Source organism: Sciurus vulgaris (assembly GCF_902686455.1).
Source record: "Sciurus vulgaris genome assembly, chromosome: 10".
Lineage (NCBI taxonomy): Eukaryota > Metazoa > Chordata > Mammalia > Rodentia > Sciuridae > Sciurus > Sciurus vulgaris.
The window spans coordinates 70,262,613-70,286,195 of NC_136470.1; the positions used below are offsets into that span (position 1 = coordinate 70,262,613).

The 23,583-nt window shown below is 36.2% G+C and overlaps 1 protein-coding gene across 3 annotated transcripts in view; it reads right to left on the minus strand.

Moving 5' to 3' along the window:
• GSK3B (glycogen synthase kinase 3 beta) overlaps window positions 1-23,583 on the minus strand; it is a 209,558-nt gene that overhangs the window by 111,427 nt on the left and 74,548 nt on the right. For all 3 annotated transcript variants that reach the window (XM_079155326.1, XM_079155324.1, XM_079155325.1), the window contains one exon: window positions 12,158-12,351. In XM_079155326.1, coding sequence (XP_079011452.1) covers window positions 12,158-12,351 — 194 coding nt within the window. The remainder of the gene's footprint in view (window positions 1-12,157; window positions 12,352-23,583) is intronic.

The window sequence follows — 23,583 nt, forward strand, 5'->3', positions numbered from 1 at the left end:
TTTTAATAACTGATTTAAAGAATATTCAAAAAACAATGCATACTAAAACTAGTTAGAAAATTTTGATGAAGAATGGATGTTATTTACATAGTCTAAAAAGTGTTTCCCTACAGAATACTTATGTCCCCTTAGGAAAGAAACCTGGCAAGAAATACCCTACATGATGGAAATTAAGATTATATGTAATGGGGGGAAAAAATCAGTATGATGTTTCTCTTGAGACTGGATGTCCTCTACTGTGCTCAATGAGGCCAAGCTCCAAACCCCAGTGGTCAGATATACTCATGTCTTGCATTTCTCCAACCTACCCCCAGGATGGAGTGGACACCGCATATTCACCTAAAACCAAACCATCATTTGTGTTCCAAGGCTGCAACTTTTTACTGGACTATTGAGAGGGTTGTCTGTATTCTGCTCCTGGGCCTGCATTCAGCTGCATATTTGAATCCTTGCTCTGCAAAGAAATACTCCTTGGCAGAAGTACTTAACTCTTCATAGTCAATGGGGCCTTGGACAAGATGTTACTAGGTTCAAGGAGAAGCACTACAGAAAGCTGCAAAGGAAGGTCTTTCAGCACTCTCAGCATTGACCTTTGTTGGACTTTCTTATTTTAACTATCACAATGAAGGTATCTGGAAAGCTGTTGCCATGCCCCAAAGCCTGGACCTTTCTGAGTTGAAACCTTAAGAACTGCTTGTATGCCTCTTTGCCTCTGTTTTGTCATGCCATTCAGCTTACAATAAGGAGGAAATAACAGATAAGTCCTTTTATGGACAAACATTCTCCTAATAACAGGGTTATATCAGAATTTAATCATTGAGGAAAAGGTTTGAGAGGAGGTGTTTCCAAGAAATGATGAGACCCAGTTCTGGATTCTGGTAAATTAATAGGGTTGTCTCCAAGCTCGTAAGACTGAGTGTAACTAAACTTTACATATGAGTTTTTGCCTTTTAATTTATCACTCTTCAAGAGAATTCAGGTTAATTATTGTCAATATATGATCACAGTTCTGCCCTTGTCTTGGAAATAATGGACAAAGGGAAAGACTGTTAATTCATGATGTTTATTCATAATTAATGAGTAAAGATTTTGCAAAATATTAATGTGTTGTATATAGCTAAGAAGGAAAGCCTGGAGAGATTCTGAATTAAAATTTAAGGAAGCTACAGTTAGAGAACAGAACTTCTGTGTAGATGAATCAAAATGTTACAAATTCCGGTAAAACTAAATAAAACAAATAAATTTGTAAAAAAAAAAAAAAAAATTACAAATTCCAAAGAGACTTGATCTTCAATTCTCAATTGTGTTTTATTTATCCTAAAATAATCTGTCCAAAAATATAAAACTATAAATAATAAATTATTTTCCCATTAGTAGTTAAAATTACTAATGACATTAGACAAACCCAAAAACTGGCCAAAGGTAATCTTTTTGTTTGGAAAAATATTCGAGACTTCACTTTTTAAAAACTTCTAGGCTTCTGATAATTTCACAACTCTAGAGGCCCTCCCAGAAAATGACAAACTAACAAAACAACAAATGGCATGTGTATATTTTAATAAAGATATCCATTTCTGACCACCAAGGTGAAGGGTAGGAAGAAACCACCAATGTAGCTCTAGGAGTCCCAGTCCAACGAAGATGTCACAACTGGAAGGTGCAAGAAACCTACCTTCATGACTGATCTAAAGGTTTCTTATTCTTTGTGCACACTTTACTACAAAACTCAATGTCCCAAGAACCCAAAGATAACAAGCAATTCCACATGGGTGCACTTGGCTTTTATGTCAGTAGCAACACCAAGACAGGTTAACATCTTTAGTCCCCAAATCCCATGTGCTGGCTTCTATTTGCCCATGTATGTTATTTTGTTGCTTTCTCTTTATTTCTGATAACAAAGTTTCCTTCAAGTATTTTCTTTCTGTTTGAACCACAAATATTACTTTTGTTAACAAGTCTGTTGGCTCTTAACCTTCCTTTATATGAAGACATATTTATTTTAACCTTCCTTTCTGAAGAATTTTTTCTATATATGAAATTTTGGTTTACCTGTTTTTCCTTTGGGCACTTTAAAAATGTTGCTTCATTGTGGAAAGAAGTGGCTTGAACCATAGTTTCTGATTGCTTCATGGCTGCATTTGCGCTGGGAACTTCCGGTGCACAAGGTACAGATCAAGATGGTCCACTTGCTATATGGTGAAGCCCATCCAGAGGAGGCTTTGTGTGAAGGTACAGATCTATATCAGTCAGGACCTTGAGCTCAGGCACCAACTCCCAGGGATAGAGAATACCAGACATAACAAGATAACCTTGATGTCTCCCAAGTTTCACTGTGACCTTCAAGTCTGTTTGCTTTCCTAAACTTTCTCACAGAAAATCCTTTCGATGTTAAAACCTATAAAATAAACATGCCGAGCTAACATTCACCTTCCATCACTGGGGGATGATCCACCTTCCCAGCTTTTCCTCTATGTGCGTTTGTTCATCTTTTCTCAATCCCTGAATGTCCCTCACCAGTTTCTGAATTAACTTGCATAATTTCCGATGAGGATTCAACAGTCTTTGAAATGGTTCCATGTCTATCAATAAGGTATCATTTTCTTTTGGTTCATCAAATGTTTTCCTTCATCTTTGGTTTATAAGTACTCTGGATGTGTCTGGGCATGGACGTCTTAGGGTATCTCCTACTACGGTTTGCTAAGCAGCTGAAGTCTATAGTTTCTTGTTTTTCATCACATTTTGAAAACTGAGCCCTAATTTTTTTCTGTGCAATACTCTATCCTCTCGGTTGGATCTCTGATGGCATTAACACTAGACCATCTCATAGGTCCCTGAAGCTCTATTCATTACAAATAGCAGCAGCAACAACAACAACAAACTTTCTTCTCTCCATTGTTTGCTTTGAGCAAACTGTTCATCAATCTTCAGGTTCCCTTACACTGGGCCTCCTGGGCACCCTACTCATGGTAGCTCTCAGGGTTGTAGTCTTGCTCTCACTGAGCACACTGAGGCCTACTCCTGTTCAGGGTCTGTGAAGAGAGTTGTCACTTCTGGGTTTCTAGATGCTACCCATAAACTCCTCCAAGTTGTGGACTTGCACCCAAACATACATTCCCCCATCCCCCAAGGTTTCTTACTTTATTTGTGTGCACATGCTTCAGTTTACAAAATTCAGTGTCCCTAAAATCCAAAGATAAGAGCAACTCTACCTGGGTGCATGTGGCTTTTATCTAAGTGGCCATCCTGAGATGGTTTAACATTTCCAATCCCCAAAGCACATGTGCTTACCTTCATGACCTTGAGCAGCAGCAAGGAGGAGATTTGGGGTATGGAGGCTGCAGTCATGTGGTGAAGCACACAGCCACTGCTGCAGGCAGGCTCACCCCTACCCATTAGCCCACCTCTTGCTTCCCTGGCCATAGATTATAGAGATGATGCCACAGAACCCTCTGGAATGTCCAATGCCTTTCCAGAAATATCTTCTCCAACAGCTGCCACCCACATCAGGGAGGGCATGAAGACCATGAAAAGGATTCTTTCTGGCCAAAGAAATCAGCTCCAACAGAAACAAATCTACAGAGGCGCAATGGGAAAATCTTCGCCTACACTAGGTCAAGGGGAGCAAGGCCCCATCTACATTGATTCTAGACAAGTGATTTTCTGTCTACACTGGCTCAAGGCTCTAGCTACACCAAATAGAAGAGGGAGGCACAGCAGTCCAGAACTTAGTCTCCCTCTTTTTTTTTTTTTTTTTTTTGTTGTTGTTGTTGTTGGTTTTCCTGTTCTATTTTTAAAACTGTAACTAAAAAAAAAAAAAAAAAAGAACTTTTCAACATCAATTTTATTAAGAACCATCTCTGCTATCCCAGAAGCAAGGGAGGAAGCCAGAGAAGAGCAGGGAAGGGGGAAGTATCCTAAGGAAAAGAGTTCTGACGTCTGTGGCAGGTGGAGGCAGGAGGGTTCTGGTGGATCCAGACATGCTCTTGGATGGAATCTTGGGGAAGCCCAAGTCAGTTGGTATACCTCATTGCTGAAGCTGTTTAGAGTCCATTCCTGACTAATGCCCACACCACAATGTCAGGATGCTCAGAGTTCAGGGTCTTCTGGCTGTCCATTGGTCTGTCTATTTCATGTGCGCATGTTCACTGGAGTCACTTCTTTTTGGAACCAAGGGTGTCCGCGGCCTCCTTCCATCGGAGCCACTCCTCTTCTGAAGGGTCTCGCTAAGTTGCTCAGGTTAGGCTTGAATATGTGATTCTCCTGCCTCAGTGTCCCAGAATAGAGTCAGTTATGGTTTGGATATAAGGTGTGCACCAAAAGTTTCTGTGTTAATGTAGAAATATTCGAGGTGACATGACTGGATTGTGAGAGTAGTAATCTTCTCACTCCATCTTCCATTGAATGGATTGACTAACTGGTAACTATAGGCAGGTGGGGCATGGCTGGAGCAGGTGGATCACTTCCGTAATGCCCTGGAAGTGTGTTTCCTCTCTGCAACCCTTCCCCCACCCTGTTTCTGTCTCTGACACTTTGCTGCCCTGAGGCAAACAATTTTCCTCTGTTGGGCCTTATCCCCATGATGGGCTGCCTCACCTTGGCCTCAGATCAATGAAGTCAGTTATCTAAGGACTGAAACCATGACCACCCCCCCACTAACCTGCAGTGATTTTTTTCCTCCTATAAGGTGTTCTTGTCAGATGTCTTGGTCATAGCACCAGAAAAGTTAATTAAAACACAACCATATGTCATTACACCCATTGATAAATATTCTTGTGTGTGTGTGTGTGTGTGTGTGTGTGTGTGTGTGTCGTGCACGCATGCGCATGTGCTTGGAACTGAACTAGGTCCTTGGATATACTGGAGAAACATTCTTGAGTTAAACATCCTATCCCTGGGTTTGGAGCCTTATGGCCCATTGGCCTCTTCAAGGCCCACCTCTCAATACTGTTCCACTGGGGTTGAAGTGTCAACAGGGATTTTGGAGAGACATACACAATCAAACCACAGCACCCAATAAACATGAGCCCAGGTAGCTGGTCCCCACTAGATGTGCCCTATGTTCAACCAGAAGGACATTAGATTTGGAACTCAGAGTTCTATGGAAATAGAAAGATCTCCAGCAAACAAAATTCATTACATTTATAAAAGCTATTGTTACTTTTGCTTTATACTGCAGATAATAAAGTAGCAAAATATATTTTTTAATTCTATGATATTGAACAAACCACGTGTACACATGTAACACTGTGACATCAGTATCTGAATAGGTGGGGATAAAGAGGCACAGCAGCAGCATTTTCTATACTACTATGGATTCACATCAGAGTGGTAATTCTTTCTCATGTTAAATGGAACCCCCCTGGGAACTCCAAAGAAATATCTATTAGACATACCCAAAAAGAAAGGTAAGGGAATTAATATCCTTCACTAAAAAATCAACTAAATAGGAGAGAAGATAATCATATAGCAAAATTCACACTGAATCAAAACTTGCCCTGCTCTCCTTATAAGGACACAAGGCAGGTTGAATCAACAACAAGCCCTTCTGTTCTTATAAGAACACAAGTCACACTGAACCATTAGCTCACTAACCCATCATGACCCCATCTTAGGTAATTACATTATAATAATGCATTTCTGGAAGGAAAAAAGGCCATATTCCTAGGTGTGGAGTTATAGCCTATACCTATCTTCTGGGGGGTATAATTTAATCCATATCACTCTCCAGTCATATTTTTCTTAGAGTTTTTATCAGTGGATGTACAATCATTATGACCTTGGCTTGTCCATAAAAAACTTCAAGTCTTGAAGACAGAACTTTAGGCCTTAAAGACCAGGTATACAAACGTGAATATTCAGAATGTAATAAAGAAAAATAAATAAATAAAAGACCATGATCAGAATATATAGATACTCTGGGATAGTATCAAGAGAACAATCCCAAGTCTCATTGGCACAGAAGAGAACACAGAGAAACAGGCTAAAGGCATTAAGAACATTTTCACAGAGATAATAACAGAAAACTTTCCCCATATCAGAATTGAGATAGATATCCACATGGAGGAAGGATGTAGTACCTCACACAAGCAAGATAAGAACAGAAACTCTCCATGACACATCATAATCAAAATGCCTAACCTAGAAAATAAGGAAAGAATAGCAAAAATTCGGAGAGAAAAACATTAAGTCACATTTAGAGGCAAGCCAGTAAGGTTCACTTCTGACTTTTCAACTCAGACACTAAAATCAAGGAGGGCCTGGCATAAGATATTCCCAGCTCTAAAAGAGAACAACTGCTGGCTATGACTGCTATACCCAGCAAATTCAAAGGGGACATAAAAGCTAAACTAAACAGGATAAACTAAAAAAATTCATGCCCACCAAGCTAGCTCCACAAAGAATATTCGAAGATAAACTGCACACAGAGGAACAGAAAACAAATTCCAAAGCTCCCAAATAAGAATGACAGGAAACCACAATACGCATCTATAATTACACTGAATATTATAAATGGTATGGTGTCACCTTCCCATATAAAAGACACAGCTTAGCAGAATGGATCAAAAAACAAGATCTAACTATATGCTATTTGCAAGAGACTTAAAGACACGGGCTGAAGGTAAAAGGACAGAGAGAAATATTTTATGCAAATGGAATCAAAAAACCAGTGGCTATTCTCATATATGACAAAGTAGATTTCGAGCGAAAATTAATAAGAAACAAAGGCCACTACATCCTAGTAAAGAGAATAATAGTAAATATATATTCCACAGATGTCAACGTACCCAATTACATTAAAAAACATTAAGCCTCAGACCCCAACAAAATAATACTAGGTGATTTCAACATAACACCAATAGGTCATCAAAACATAAAATCAATAAAGATATTTCCAACCAAAATACTATAAATCAAGTTGACATAATAGACATCTACATTATATATCACCCCCAAAATGTTGAATTTACCGTCTTCTCAGCAGCTCATAGAACCTTTTCAAAACAGACAATATCTAGGTCACAATGTGTAAGTCTTAGCAAATATAAAAAAAAAAAACTGATATAATACCATGCATCCTATCAGATCATAATGGAATAAAAGGAGAAATAAACAGCAAGAAACAATAGAAATCACATAAATACATGGAAAGTAAGCAGTGCTCTATTAAATAAAGACTGGATCATAGAAGAAATCGAGAAAGTCTTAGAAACAAACAAGGATAGAAATATTACATATCAAAATCTCTGGGACAGTATGAAAGCAATTCTACAAGGAAAATTTGTAGCATCGAGTGCCTACATTAAAAAAAATTGAGCAATTTCCCCAAACTCAAAATAAGCGTATGTTCTACCTCCAGGTCTTAAAAAAGGAATAGCAAACTAGTTCCAAAATCAGTAGAAGTCAGGAAATAATAAAGATCAGAGCCAAAATTAATGAAAGAGAATAAAAAAGATAATACACAGGGATCAATGCCAAAAAGGGTTGATTCTTTGAAAAGATAAATAAGATTGATAAACTCTTAATCCAAACTAAGCAAAAGAAAAGAGAAAACCCATAAACAAAATTAAAGATGAAAAAGAAGATCTCACCACAGAGATTTTTAAAGTCCAGACAATCATTAGAATCTAATTTGAAAATAAACTGGAAAATATAGAAGATGTTGACAAAATTTCTGAACACATATGACTTGCCCAAATTGAACCATGAAGACAGAGAAAACTTTAACAGACCAATAACAAGTAATGAAATTTAAACAGGAATTAAAAGCTTTAAAAAAAAATGGATCAGATGAATTCTTAGCTGACTTCTGTCAGACCTTTTTACTTATACCAGTCTTTCTCAAATTATTTCACAAATGAGAAAGACAGTGTATACTCTAAAATTTTTTCTATGAAGCCAGTGTAACCCTGATCATCTAAACAAATGCAGAAAAGGCCTATGATAAAATGCAACACCCATTCATGTTAAAAGCCCCAGAGAAACTAAGGGTTAAAAGTCTTCTCTCAACATTATAATGGATATACATGACAATCACAAAGTAAACAACATATTGAATGGAGTAAAACTGAAAGCATTTCCTCTAAAATCAGGAACAAGGCAAGGGTGTCTATTCTCACTACTTCTGTTCAATATAATTCTCAAAACTCGAGCCAGAGCAATCAAGAAAGAAAAGGAAGGAAAAGGAATACAAATAGGAAAAGAAATAGTCAAACCATCTGTTTGCTGATGACATAATCTTCTGTCTAGAAAACCCAAAAATTCCAGCAGAGGACTTCTAGAGCTGATAAGTGAATTCAGCAAAGTAGTAGGATATAAGGTTAATACTCATAAATCAGTAGCTAGGGCTGGGGATATAGCTCAGTTGGCAGAGTGCTTGCCTTGTAAGCATAAGGCCATGGGTTCAATTCCCAGAGACACACACACACACACACACACACACACACACACACACACAGAATAAATCAGTAGCTTTCCTATACTCCAAATGTGATCCAGCTGAGAAATGAGGAAAACCATCCCATTCACAATAACCTTTTAAAAAAACAAAATCCTTGCGAATTAATCTAACCAAGCAGGTGGAAGATTTCTACAATGAAAATTATAGAACACTGAAGAAAGACCTTAGAAGACAGAAAGACCTCTCATGCTCTTGGATAGACATAACTAATATCCTCAAAATGGCCATATTACCCAAAGTAATATGAAATCAAAGTAAAAATCAACAGCAATTCCCATCAAAATACCAATGACATGCTTCAAAGAATTAGAAAAAAGTTCCTAAAATGCATTTGGAAGAATAAGAGACTCAGAAAAGCACATGCAGGAAGTACCCATCAAAAATAGTTAAAGGAGCACAAGGAAGATCAGTAGAGTACAGAAAGGAAAATAGAGGAGGATAAGGAAAGACAGGGTGAATCGGGACTGAAATCAATTTCCTTGCATGTTTGATTTTAAAGACAAGAAATGTATTCAAACAAAGCACATATATACGTTGTTTGATATGAGAAAAAATTCCAATAGCTATCAACAGAATGATGCCTCCAATTAAGGTGTATTCACAAATAAAGGACAAGGTAACTATTAGAGGACAAGATAAAGCCAACATTTTTCTTAATGGGGGAGCTGGGAGAAGGTGTGGTGTAATATTATGAAACAAACAGGAATGGTGTGTGAGAATCTGACGCTGTGATACAGAATAGTTGAATGCTGTGTGTGAGAGAGAGAGAGAAAAGGGAGAAGGAATTAAATTCAGTGATAAAATGTAGTAAGGCTCTGGAATCAGACTATCTGGATTTAAGTCTCTGCTCATCCCATCTACTTACTAACTGTGTAATCCTAGAGGCAAGTCCTCTACCACTGAGCTACGACCCCAGTCCCATGGTAAGTTTTAAGTAAAACTACTATGTAAAACAACAAATATACATAATAAGGATTTGCAGGTATTTACTGCCATCATTAACTACTATTCCAAAAAATAATCTGAATGTTTGGGTATCCAGAAGTCAGGCATAATAAATATGAGGACACTGTCATGAAACATCCAAGTTTTTAGTTTATGGACAATAAGGGTTAAAAGAATTTAGAATAGCAAGATCCACTTGGCTGGATGGAATTATTTGGAAAATATTATAGAATAATAATCTGACCTGGGTCCTTATATATGCACACCATTTAGATAAAAGGATAAGACTGACAGTAATGAAGCTGCTATGGTTTGGGGAAGCGTGGTGGAGGGCACTTGTGGTTCTAGCTACTCAGAAGGCTGAAGCAGGAGAATCTGCAAAGACAACCTGGGCAAAAAAGCTATGCCCCGAGAACAAAAGGAAAACAAAGGAAGGGAGGAAGAAAGAGGAATGAAGGACATGAGGAGAGAGGGAAAGGGAAAGATCAAGAAAGGAGGGAGAGCCAGCACAGTGGCACATGCCTGTAATCCCAGCAGCTAGGGAGGCTGAGACATGAGGATCTCCAGTTCAAAGACAGCCTCAGCAAAAGTGAGGCACTACGCAACAAAGTGAGATCTTGTCTCTAAATAAAATACAAAATAGGGCCAGGGATGTGGCTCAGTAGCTAAGTGCCCCTGAATTCAATCCCCGGTAGGTAGTAAGACAGAGGGAGGGAGGGAGGGAGGGAGGGAGGGAAGAAGGGAGGGAGGGAGGAAGGAAGGAAGGGAGGAAGGGGGAGGGAGAAAGAGAAAACAAAAAATAAAAAAAACAAAGCAGGCTGCTATAGTTTGGACATGGTTTAACTGTATTCCCCTGAATTCATGTGCTGGAAGCTTAGTTGTCAGTATGATGGTATTGGGACACGTATGGGATTGAGGTCTAGTGGGAATGAGGTCAACTCTTTGAAAGGAATTCACATAATTCTTGTGGGGGCCTGGCTAGTTCTCATTAGAGGGTTTTTATAAGAAAAGGTCCAACCCCTGAGTTGCCTTCTGGCTTTCTATGCCACCATGTGATCTCTCTCTCTCTTATACATGCTCTTGAAATGATGTCATCTAGCACCAGGTGATGCTGCCAAGGGAACCCTCACCAAAGCCAGTACCACACTGTTCAGATTTTTTCAACCTCCAAAATGGTGAACTAAATAAACCTCTTTCTGTGTTAGTTCCTCAGTCGCAGGGATTTTGCTTAGTAGTAGAAAACAAACTAATACAGAAGCTGAATGAAAGCTAAGAGGTCACAAAGACCACATATCTCAGGATAATGATGTTAAAGTCTGGAAATATGAGTATCTAAAAAAAGACTGTATTTTATATTTCTGAGTGTACAAATGAAGTAGGTAAGTTTTATTATTTAGACTGTTAAAAACCATGGAAGACTTATATGCAGGAGGCATAAAATGACCAAGCAGAATATCAAGATTATTCTGGTTTTGGTATGTAGAAAGATTAGAAGGGAAGAAACCACAACAGAATCTTACTAGTCATTAAGACAAATAATGACAAAATCTGATTAGAATAGTACTGATGGAGGGGAGGGGGATGGAGGGGGGAAAGGGGAGGGGAAGGAGGAGAAGAAATATATCAACAAGAAAATGGTGGGGGTGGGCAGGGAATAACGAAAATTAACCAAGTTTGACAATGAATGAATATTAGCAGGGAAGTAAATGACAGGGTGAGTGATAAAACCAGTAGATGGAAAGAGCAAATCCAAAGATGTGGAAACCAAAATGAAAGCTTTCTACTGGGTCATAAAAGCTGTCAGTCAGGGTTAGATAAAAAGCCTTGTCATTTTGAAATAATAGTAAAACATTCCAATATCTAATAGGCAGTTAGCAACAAGACAATAGTGCTTAGGAAAGTGAGAGCTGGAAATAGAAACTTTAGAATTATCAAAAAGCAAAACAAAACTCATTAGAATGTTCTAGACATTCCACAGCAGACAGACACTAGACTGTGCTATTTCAGAACAGTGGTCACTTCTTATTTATTTTTATGTCCCTTAATGATTAGCACAGTGCTGAATACATGGGAAGCTCTCAGTAAAATATTGCAGAGTGGGAAGAACAAAGAAGGGAACAAGGCTGCAAATAATAATAATGGCAGAATCTTATTTGGAGCTCAGGGCTCCTGATCCTTTATACTATACCACAAGATGGAGATCACATATAAGCTTCCATGGCATAGGATTTGGTATAAGAAATGAAAATAAAGTACAAGAACTGAACTTTGGGGGTTATTGGTTGATAGGATCAGAATGGAAAAGAAACAAGGGAAGACGGCAAAGACAGACAAGAGTTAGGGCAATTTCACCATAATGGTGTTTCTCCACAGATTAAAGGATATTTTTCAAGAAAGGACTGCATAATCAGCTGTATCAAATGCACATAAGTTATAGTCAGTGTTTCTTTAGTACATTAAACCAATGAAGCACAATGCAGGGAAAGGTCACTCTTTTGAAGAATAAATTAAGCAATTTCCCTTTCACAGGATTTTCTATAAATAATATTACTCAAGGTAGTGGTTACAAAAGTATTGATCTTCAATAAATTTTATCTCTATTAAAACACAAAACTATAAGTAAAGTTGCTATAGCAGTTGAGTGAAACAAAAATTAACAGAACAAATGAAATTTGAAGCAAAAGGAAACAACTAAAAAAGCAATCATTTACATGTATTAAGAAAGCAAAGTACATGAAATACCAGAGGTATTACCTTAAATCTCTTGTCCTGCAATACTTTCTTGATGGCAACCAGTTCTCCTGAATCACAAAGTTTGGCTTGATATACCACACCAAATGACCCATTTCCAATCACTTTAGTGTCTGTATAGCTGACTTCTTGTGGCCTGTCTGGACCCTGCCCGGGAGTGGCCACCACTGTGGTCACCTTGCTGCCATCCTTGTCTCCTAAAGGAAGGAAGGGATTTTAAAACAAAATGAGAACTGTAAAGAATTATATGAGAAAACTGCCCAAGTACAAAGTAAACTGTATTCTTTACTACAAGTTATTTTTAAATGCTCACCTTAGCTTATTGTGTAGAATTATTTCAAATTATCTGCTTCAATTATAAGTAATATTTTTAATCATCATTTATTCAGTCATTCTATAGATCAGACACCATGCTAAGTTTATACACATGACATCATTTACTGAAAATAAAATCCATGAAGTAGATATACTTTATGTTAAATTTGCCCAGAGTCAAAGAGCAAATGGTGGGCCCACTGGAGTCTTGGTCTTATGTGTAACTCTAAAGGTCTAAGTTCTCTCTTCAAGGCCTCCTTGTTTAACTTGAAAACATGTGCAACTAAAAATATCTAAACTCTATTCAGATCACTCTTCCTTTAGGAAGTAATAAGGCTTTGAATTTTTACTTCTCTGTATCTTATTTGTGTTTTAAAAAAATTAGTATAATACATTTCAAAATATGGTCAGAGGGGAAAAGAATGCTAATTGGGTGCTAATGGATATAAAGCCTAAAAACAAAAACAGGTTCTAAAATAAGCACCATTTATAGCAGGTCACCGGCTCCAGCTCTGCTTACTCAGTCTTCTCCTTACCTTGTTTGCCTTCCTTCATACCTAGCAGTAATCCAAAGGCTCTTTTCAATTCAAGCTTGAGAGCCACTTCCTATTTGACTGGGGATAGCCCATATCATCTTGTACTCTGAATTGTTCAACTATTCTGAACTGTACTAAGATAACTAGCATCTGAAGAGCTTTAAGTTGTTCTTTTGGTGATTTCAGAATACACACCAGTTCTAGGGACTAGAATGATCTTAAAGGTGCTTGCTTAAAGGTGCTTCATTTCAAATACAAAAGCAATGAGTGAAATTAAAAGTGATTTCTACATAAGATAACTAAGTGATTTGCAGGAAGTTTTTATTTTTATAACATGGTCAGCTGTCTTAACATTTATGTCTTTAGTTCCTAGGTAAAACATCCCAAAAGGTATGATTTAATTAGCACAAATTCAATAACCACTTGTGGAAGTAACTCAAAGTTCATCAACACCATTTTTATTTACAACACTATTACATGTGCTTTGAATGCATACAAATCAGTGTACAAGCCAATACATACCAGTTCTCAAAGTTTTCAAATTCTCCCTTCAAGTCTGAACTCCTAGTAAATTCTAGAAACATTTGCTAAAAACCTGATTTAATCTAATTGAGCTCTAAATTATTATTATTTTCTATCCCCCCAAAACCTAATTTATTAATCTTAACTACAACTTTTCAGGTTAACTATAAATCCTACCAAAAGGCATTTTCTTTCTCATTTAAAAAAATAAACCTTTCTCTTCCTATACTTTTAGCATTTCTGAAGACAAATTTGGTCTTTTGATCCTGAACACTAAATGAAGAGATCCAGAAAGGTTAGATCCAAAAATGTTAAAATTCGAAGTATTAAGTACATTATTTGTGAGGGTGGGGAGGCAGGTACCCAGGATTGAACCACTGAGCCAAATCTCCAGTCCTATTTTGTACCTTACTTAGAGACAGGGTCTTACTGAGCTGCTAAGTGCCTCACTTTTGCTGAGGCTTGAAGCTGGCTTTGAACTCATGATTCTCCTGCCTATCAAGCCAGTGGGATTGCAGGCATGCATCCTCCAAGGAGCCCGGTTTAAGCACATTCTTAAATTCCAATTGTCCCAAAGAAGTTAAAAAAGCAGCAATGAATTCAAACAATCTAACACTTCCCTATTTAATCCAAGTTAAATGCTGATCACCAAATAAGATGTTGAAAACTTTGAAATAATGAGTTGCTTGCAAAATCTCACAAGTCTAACAAACAAATCATTAACTTAATTAAGGTAAAAGATTTTAAGACTAGTCACTGTACTCCACAATTTTAATGGAAAACAAAAACTGTCCACAATACAACAAAAAATTATGCTTTTCTTCTGTATAATGATATTTCAGTAAAGAAGACAGGAACCACCACTTTGTATTTGCTCCAGTAAGAGAATTGACACAATATAAATAACAATGACTAGCCCCACTTGGCTCCTCCTGTTGTACTTGTAAACACACCTTTACATTTCATGGTTTGAGAACTAGCCATAAAAGATAATCATCAAAACCCTGGAATTTTGAATCTCTTCATTCCAACTTTTACTAAGTCTATGGGACATGATGGGAATGTCTACCCCATCATGATTTGTGAACAGCGAAAAGTACAAATGAAATAATTCTGCTAAAATATTAAAAGTAGAGTGGAAAAATAAAATGTTTTAACTAAAAGAGATTCTTCAGGTTTCTTGATTTTATTTTTATTTTTATTTTTATTGGTGTGGGGGAGAGTACTAGGGATTTAACCCAGGGTCCTTCAACCACTGAGCCACATCCCCAGCCCTTTTTAAGTATTTTATTTAGAGACAGGGTCTCCTTGAGTTGGTAAGTGCCTCACTAAGTTGCAGAGGCTGGTTTTGAACTCTCCATCCTCCCGCCACAACCACCTAAACTGCTGGAATTACAGATGTGTGCCACTAAGCCGAGTAGATTTCTTAATTTTAAACTGAGCTCTGATATTGACAAGAACCAGTCCTTTCACTATCTTGTACATCTAAATAGTTAGTACTTATTATGTTAGTAGGAATTAAAATATTTACTGAGTTTTCTTACAAGCAACTAGAAGAAACTATACAGAACTCTTATAGGATACACCTTACTAATATGAAATGTCTTACTAATGGTTAAGTTTTTAGTAAAACTACTTATGTAAAACAACAAATCCATATAATGATTTGTAAGTATTTACTATAATTAACTACTATTAAAAAAATAATAATAACCTGACTGTGTGGGTCCAGGAGACAAGCATAATAAATATGAAGACACTGTCATGAAAACATGGAATTACTTAGTTTGTGGACAATAAGGGCTAAAAGAATTTAGAATAGCAAGATCCACTTGCTTGGATAAAATTATCTGGAAAATTTTACAAAAAAATAATCTGACCTGGATCCTCATATATGCGCAGCATTTATATAGGAGAATGAGAATGATAGTAATGAAGTTGCTCTAATGGTACGGGTGGAGTTTTAAAAATTGGCCTTCAAAAACTGTCACTGTCTCTCAGGTACAAGGCAGAGCAGTGAGTGGGTTGGCTCCAGGAACTCTGGTCAGAGGACTCCAGGGATACTAAATCACAATCAGAATCCCTGTTTATGATATAAATTTCCTGTTTCAATTAGAACACAGAATTATATCATCTGCTTTTCTTCAAAACAGAAAAATCTTTTTAAAAATTTTTTTAATTTTTTCAATTTATTTTTATTGTAAAGGAATGGGATACATGCTGTTTCTGTTTGTACATGAAGTACCATTTGTGTAATCATTAGGGTAATGGTATTTGATTCATTCTGTTATTTTTTCCTTCCCCCACATCCCTCCCACCTCTTTTCCCTCTATGGAGTCCCTCCTTCCTCCATTCTTGCCCCCCTCCCACCCCCATTATGTGGCATCATCCACTTATCAGTGAGATCATTCGTCCTTTGGTTTTTTTGAGATTGGCTTATCTCACTTAGCATGATATTCTACAACTGCATTCATTTGCCTGCAAATGCCATAATTTTACTATTCTTTATAGCTGAGTAATATTCCATTGTGTGTATGTGTGTGTGTGTGTGTGTGTGTGTGTGTGTGTGTATACACACACACATATATATATATATCACAGTTTCTTTATTTCTTTATCCATTCATCAATTGAAGGACACCTAGGTTGGTTCCACAATCTGGCTATTGTGAATTGAGCAGCTATGAACATTGATGTGGCGGTATCTCTGTAGTATGCTGATTTTAAGTCCTTTGGGTATAGGCCAAGGAGTAGGATAGCTGGGTCAAATGGTGGTTCCATTCCAAGCTTTCTGAGAAATCTCCACATTGCTTTCCAGAGTGGCTTCACTAACTTGCAATCACACCAGCAATGTTATGAGTGTACCTTTTTCCCCACATCTTCTCCAACACCTATTGTTGCTTGTATTCTTGATAATCGCCATTCTAATTGGGGTAAGATGGAATCTTAGTGTAGTTTTGATTTGCATTCCTTATTCCTAGAGATGTTGAACATTTTGTCATATATCTGTTCATTGCTTGTAGATCTTCTATGAAGTGTCTGTTCATTTACTTAGCCCATTTGTTGATTGGGTTATTTGCATTCTTCGTGTAGAGAGTTTTTTGAGTTCTTTGTATATTCTGGAAATTAGTGCTCCATCTGAAGTATGAGTAGCAAAGATTTTTCTCCCACTCTGTAGGTTCTCTTTTCACACTGCTGATAGTTTCCTTTGCTGAGAGAAAGCTATTTAGTTTGAATCTATCCCAGTTATTGATTCTTGCTTTTATTTCTTGTGCTATGGGAGTCCTGTTAAGGAAGTCTGATCCTAAGCTGACATGTTGAAGATTTGGACCTACTTTTTCTTCTATAAGATGCAAGGTCTCTGGTTTGATTCTGAGATCCTTGATCCATTTTGAGTTGAGTTTTGTACAGGGTGAGAGACAGGAGTTTAGTTTCATTCTGTTGCATATGGATTTCCAGTTTTCCCAGCATCATTTGTTGAAGAGGCTATCTTTTCTCCATTGCATATTTTTGGCCCCTTTGTCTAGTATGAGAACATTGTATTTATTTGGGTTTGTGTCCGTGTCCTCTATTCTGTACCATTGATCTATCTGTCGATTTTGGTGCCAATACCACGCCATTTTTGTTACTATCGCTTTGTAGTAGAGTTGAAGATCTGGTATTGTGATACCCCCTGTTTCATTCTTCCTGCTAAGGATTGCTTTAGTATTCTGGGTTTCTTATTCTTCCAGATGAATTTCATTATTGCTTGCTCTATTTCTGTGAGGTACATCATTGGGATTTTAATTGGAATTGCATTGAATCTGTAGAGCACTTTTGGTAGTATGGCCATTTTGACGATATTAATTCTGCCTATCCAAGAACATGGGAGATCTTTCCATCTTCTAAGGTCTTCCTTAATTTCTTTCTTCAGTGTTTTGTAGTTTTCATTGTAGAGATCTTTTACCTCTTTGGTTAGATTGATACCCAAGTATTTTATTTTTTTTGAGGCTATTGCAAATGGAGTTGTTTTCCTCATTTCCCTTTCAGCTGTTTCATCGCTTGCGTATAAAAATGCTGTAGATTTATGCGTGTTGATTTTATAGCCTGTTATTTTGCTGAATTTATTCATGAGGTCTAGAAGTTTTCTGGAGGAGGTTTTTGGATCCTCTAAATATAGAATCATGTCATCCGCAAATAGTGACAGCTTAAGTTCCTCTTTTCCTATTCGTAGCCCTTTAATTTCTTTAGTCTGTCTAATTGCTCTGGCTAGTTTCGAGGACAATGTTGAATAGAAGTGGTGAAAGAGGACATCCCTGTCTTTTTCCCATTTTTAAAGGGAATGGTTTCACTTTTTGTCCATTAAGAATGATGTTGGCCATGGGCTTAGCATAAATAGCCTTTACAATGTTCAGGTATATTCCTACTATCCCTATTTTTTCTAGTGTTTTGAGCATGAAGGGGTGTTGTATTTTGTCGAACACTTTCAGAAAAATCTTAAAGATATAAACCACACCGGCCCCTCATGAAACAATGGAAAGATGGCATGCAATAAAACAACCACTTTCTTTTAAAGGATGCTACATTTACAATAGTTTTTAGAAAAGCCTTAGGAAGTTTAGGCATATCCCAAATAATTCGTGAGCCTTGTTACCAATCTCTCAAACACAGGGTTGTACCTGTGAAATAGCTCCTGGTCTTATTTTTTAGTCTTTTGAAGTCACTCTTCAGACCAATTCACCTTTTGATGAATAAATGTTAACACTGTGACATAGTCCACACTAAACATAGTGGAGTGAGCATCCAAAAATCAAAAGGCTACTTCAAGGATTTTAAATATTTAGGAGTGTTGAGCATTCTAATTGTATATAAATGATAAATCTCAAAGTTGAATATGACCTTGCTCATTTAACAAAACTCTTAATCTGATGTTTCTTTTCTTACAGATGCTAGCTTTTAAGATTCAGAGCTAAGAAAAAAGCAACACTCCAACCAAGAGATTTTAGGGAATATTAATAAGCCATACTACTGAAACAAATTAAGCAAAGCCATGACATGGCCCAAGAATACTCCACTGACCTTGCTATGGGGAGCTGAGTCTGCAATGACAACCTCTATAAAATCTTCCTTTACCTCAAGAATAAAGGTGTGCAAAAAGCAAAGTTAAATGACTACAACAAAAGTGCAGAGAAAACAGCATACCACCTGTGATACAAAGCACACCACACAGAAGATACAAAGCATTTTCATATTTTTTACCTAATAAAAAGTTAATAAGGCAATATAGCACTGACTCTCATGACGAGAAATGATAGTTATGCAGGCAACACTGAAGCTGTCAGTGCACACACACACACACACACACACACACACACACACACACAAATACAGGGAAAAATCCAACCAAGAAGATGAAGGACCTACAGTGAAAATTGTAGAACACTGAAGAAACTGAAGAAGATCTCAGAAGATGAAAAGAACTTCCACGCTCTTGGGTAGGCAGAATTAGTATTATCAAACGCAATTTACAAATTTAATGCAATCCCCATCAAAATACTAATGATATTTCTTCTCACAGAACTAGAAAACCCAGTCCTAAAATTCACATGGAAAAATGTAAGATCCAAAATAGCCAAAACAATACTGAGCAATAAAAGTGATGATGGCAGCAACACAATACCTGATCTCAAATTATCCTACAGAGTTATGATAACAAAAACAACACAGTACTAGCATAAAAACAGATATGAATACCAAAGGAACAGAGTAAGTTGCAGAGACAAATCCACACAGATACAGTCATCTGATCTTTGACAAAGGTACCAAAAATAAATGTTAGAGAAAAGACAGCCTCTTTAAAAAATGATTTAGGGGAAACTGGATATCCATATGTAGAAGAATGAAATTAGATTCCTCTCTCTCATCCTGCACAAAAATCAACTCAATAATGGATTTTTAAAAAACCCTAGGAATTAGACTAGAAACACTGCAAATGCTAAAAGAAAACATAGGGTCAATGTTCTATCATATTGGTGCAGGCACTGACTTCCTTAATAACACTCCTAAAACTCAAGAAATAAAACAAAGAATCAGTAAGTGGATGAGCTTCAAATAAAAAAAAAAAAAAGAAAAGAAAAAAAAAAGCTGCTTTACACTTTGCAAGCACTACTCACAGTGGACATAGAATCACCTGAAAGAGTTTACTAAAAATGAAGAGTCTATAATTTTGTCCAAAAAAAAAAGTCAGCAGGTTTGAGGTGTTCCAGTTGTATACTTTGAAAAAGAACAATATATCACTTAATTTCTACCCTGTAACACATATAACAATCATTTAACAAATGGAAGAACCTAAGATGTTTGAAAAGGTTTGCTGATTTGCCCAAGGAAACCCCTTCAATAAAGTGAACTTATAGCCTTCAAACCTGTCCATTCACTCTAAAACCTGTAGTTAAGGATCATGCCATAAGAATAACAAACAGACATTCAAGTCCTCAAGCTAACTTTTTACATTCAGCTAAACTGAACAGTTCAAATATTTTACCACAAGGTTTCTGATAAAAGTATTGACTAGCTACCCAAACATTTACTTTGAAATATCCATACTTCTTCTAAACTAATTTTAATTGATTCGATATTTTTATATCGTCTTACAACTCCATTTTATTTTAAACCAACCAATAAATTTAAAAATCAAAAAGAATCACACTAATTTTCAACAGTCTGAACTTACTTAAAAAACCATGAAAAAGAATCAAATATATTTTCCTAACTTCCATGAACTGGAATAAAATCAAACCAAACTCAAAATGAATAAATATTTCACTCGTTCTAAGTCCTCACTTAAAATAATTTAAAGATGTATTTTAGAAACAGATTAATTTTTCATAAAAGTCTAAAACGTTTGAAGTGTGTTCAGTTTCTACTTTTAAGAATTTACATTAGAATCTTAAGTCGTAAAAATGCTTATCTACTTGATTTAATAAACTGTACAACTTAGAGGATGACAGAAGGGAGACAACATGATTTTTTTAGAAGGAAGATCGATTATCCAAAAAAAAAAAAATGCTCTATCCATGATGGAAAGAGATATAAGTATTTAGACTAAAGAAACAAATAATTACTTTAAAAAAATTCAATGACTCTGATCCAGTCCAAGGTCACACTCTAGGGCAGCATCAATTTTGAGTAGCTACAAATGCAGAAGACAGAAAACAGCTCACACAAAGCTGCTTTATCTTACTCTAGTCCTTAATGAATTTAACACCAGAATCAATGCTCCACTTATTTTCTACTGGACTAGGTCTGGTTCTGACCACCACATTTCCTTTTGATCCTGAACACTGAGTTAGGACAACCCAAATTCCCCCACTGTAACAACTCAGTCAATCCTCTACCTTTCCCTGAAATATGCACCTGATCTCCATACCCCTTAATCCAACTCACTTTCCCCATAGCATGGCATATAAATAATGTACTTCTGTACATGTTTTAAAGTGGGAATTAGTAAGTTAAAATTGCTGTTAAATTTCAAACAGTGGTGGGAAAGGAAAGAAAACAGGATTTGTTTTTTCCTAGAAGAATACTGCTTACTCCAGGTTGGTCCTATATGCTTTAACAATTACAAGTGAACAACTAATTTCTAAATCCATGAAGGTCACAATCATATTTACCACACATTTACTGGTATGACTCAATTTTATGCCTATGCATGTAGCAGGCTATAAAATAACTGTTCATTTGTAAGTGAACAAATTTATGCAGGCTTCCACTATACTTTAGAAACTACTAAAGGTCTAAAAGTTACTGAAATAAGAACCTCTAAAATGACATAGGATCCTGTGAACACCATCTCGAAAGGATTAAGTCACTCATTAGATTTAAGAAGATAACGCAAAGGCAAGGTTTACTTATTTGACAATTTTCCCTAACACCAGTCCTGATCACCACACGCAATCATCACAAACTATGTATTTATAAAGCACTTCATAGCTTACAAAGCATTTTACATACATTACCTCATTTTATCCACACAACAGTCCTATGAAGGAGGAAGAAGCAATATGAAACCAAAGAAAAGGAAACTGTTGCTCAAAAATTAAGTAAAAAAAAAAAAAAAAAAAAAAAAAAAAAAAATAAGTAAAACTGCTCAAGGTTATATATAGTAAGAGTAAAAACCAAACCTGGGTCATCCAATTCTCAAGTTTAGTACATCTTCCAATGCCTATAAAAATGGAAGTGAATCAAGCCATTTATATTCCTAAATAAATAAAAAAAGAAAACTCAGTTCAAAAGAACTGGACATTTTGAGTAAGAGTCCTCACACCTTTTAATATACACTACAAGACCACCTTTTTAAATAAAATGGTACATTTTGCCTGAGATATAAGTCTACATGGAAGACAAATCAACTAAAATAAGTAAAAAGAAAATCAGAACTTCCTTCAGGAAAAGTCAATTCAGGGAACTGAGAAAACATTTAAGCAACTTGAATAGACTTATCATAACACAAAGTAAAAATCCATGGTTTCAAGGCAGCTGCTACTTTTATAGGAGTAAAGGGAACATTTCCTATCTTGGGAATGGGGGGTACAGACAGGTAGCTAGTAGTTTATTACAAATATGAAACATAATGGGGATTGAAAAAGCAGGGAAGCATGATTTTTCTAATCAATAAACAGAGGAATACGAAGACCAAATCTCATTATATCACACAGTAGTTTTAGGTATCTTTCATTGGTTTAGCTCAAGTATAATATTTTAAGTTTGATAAATTCAAAAAGTGTTATTTGAAGCCAGGTGCAGTGATACACAGCTATAATCCCAGTGACTTGGGAAGCTGAAGCAGGAGGATCACAAGTTCAAATTCAGCCTGGCCAACTTAATGAGACCCTCAATGCTGTCTCAAAATAAAAAATAAAAAGGACAGGGGATGTAACTCAATAGCAAAACACCCCTGGATTCAATCCCCATTCAAACAAAACAAAACGTGTTAGTTGCTTAATAATAATTTATTAAAGAAAAATAAATCAAATATACAGTTATTTAAATATTCTTGGTGTTTGCTGTCCAGCATCATTGAAGATCAACTCTGAAATACTACATGTAAAAACAGCAAACTAACACACTACCTTCCTTAGTCCAAAAACTCTCGTAGCAGTTATTGACCAGAGCAAGGACTGCTAACAAACTTTCTTAACATCACCTTCTTACTCCTCTATCAGTAACCATGCACATGCATACTCTTGCCCCCATTCCCTTAAACCTGCACTCTTTTTATGTCAATGAAGTATAATCCAAGCAATTTTATTTTTCAAATACACATCTAGGTTACCCTACCTTCTCTACAGTTCTTTCAAATATTAGTTACCTGAGGAAACTCTTCCTTTCTTCTCCCTAATGATTTCATTCCAACCTTAATCATAGCCAGTAAGCAAAAAGGTAGTATTCCTCTATACCAATATCAGACAAAAAAAAAAAATGTCTTTAACATCTAAAGCTGCTGAAAGTACACAGAAAAAACTGTTAGCCTCCCACAAGTCTCTATTCCTATCTATCTCTAATTAAATCCCTCTATCAATTGAGCATCAGCATTCAGAAAATTTTTTCAAAACTATTTCTTTCAATTTTAAATTTTTTATTTAAATACTATTCCTGCAAAATTATTACTTTCTCTTGTTTGTCATTGTAAATATGTAAATAATTTAGCTAACTGTGGCTCAGTTATTAAGTTTCTATGGATAGCTAGGAACCTAATCACTTTTTTAAAAAACTTTTTTAGTTGTTAATGGATCTTTATTTTATGGTGCTGGGAATCAAACCCAGTGCCTCATATATGTGAGACAACTCCAGTCCCCTAATCATTTTTATTTGATAAATGTAGGAAGCTTCCTATGAAAAATGTTCTAATTTCTAAAACAACTGACAGAACACAATTTTTTTTTAATAACCTAAAGCTTTTCTGTATAATGGACAGGGATACATTTAAGATATTACAATTTAGATCCATCTGAAATATTACAATTTAATTTGTTAAATTGTTAAAATGGAGATAGAGTACCTCCTACCCGCTCTACAAGAA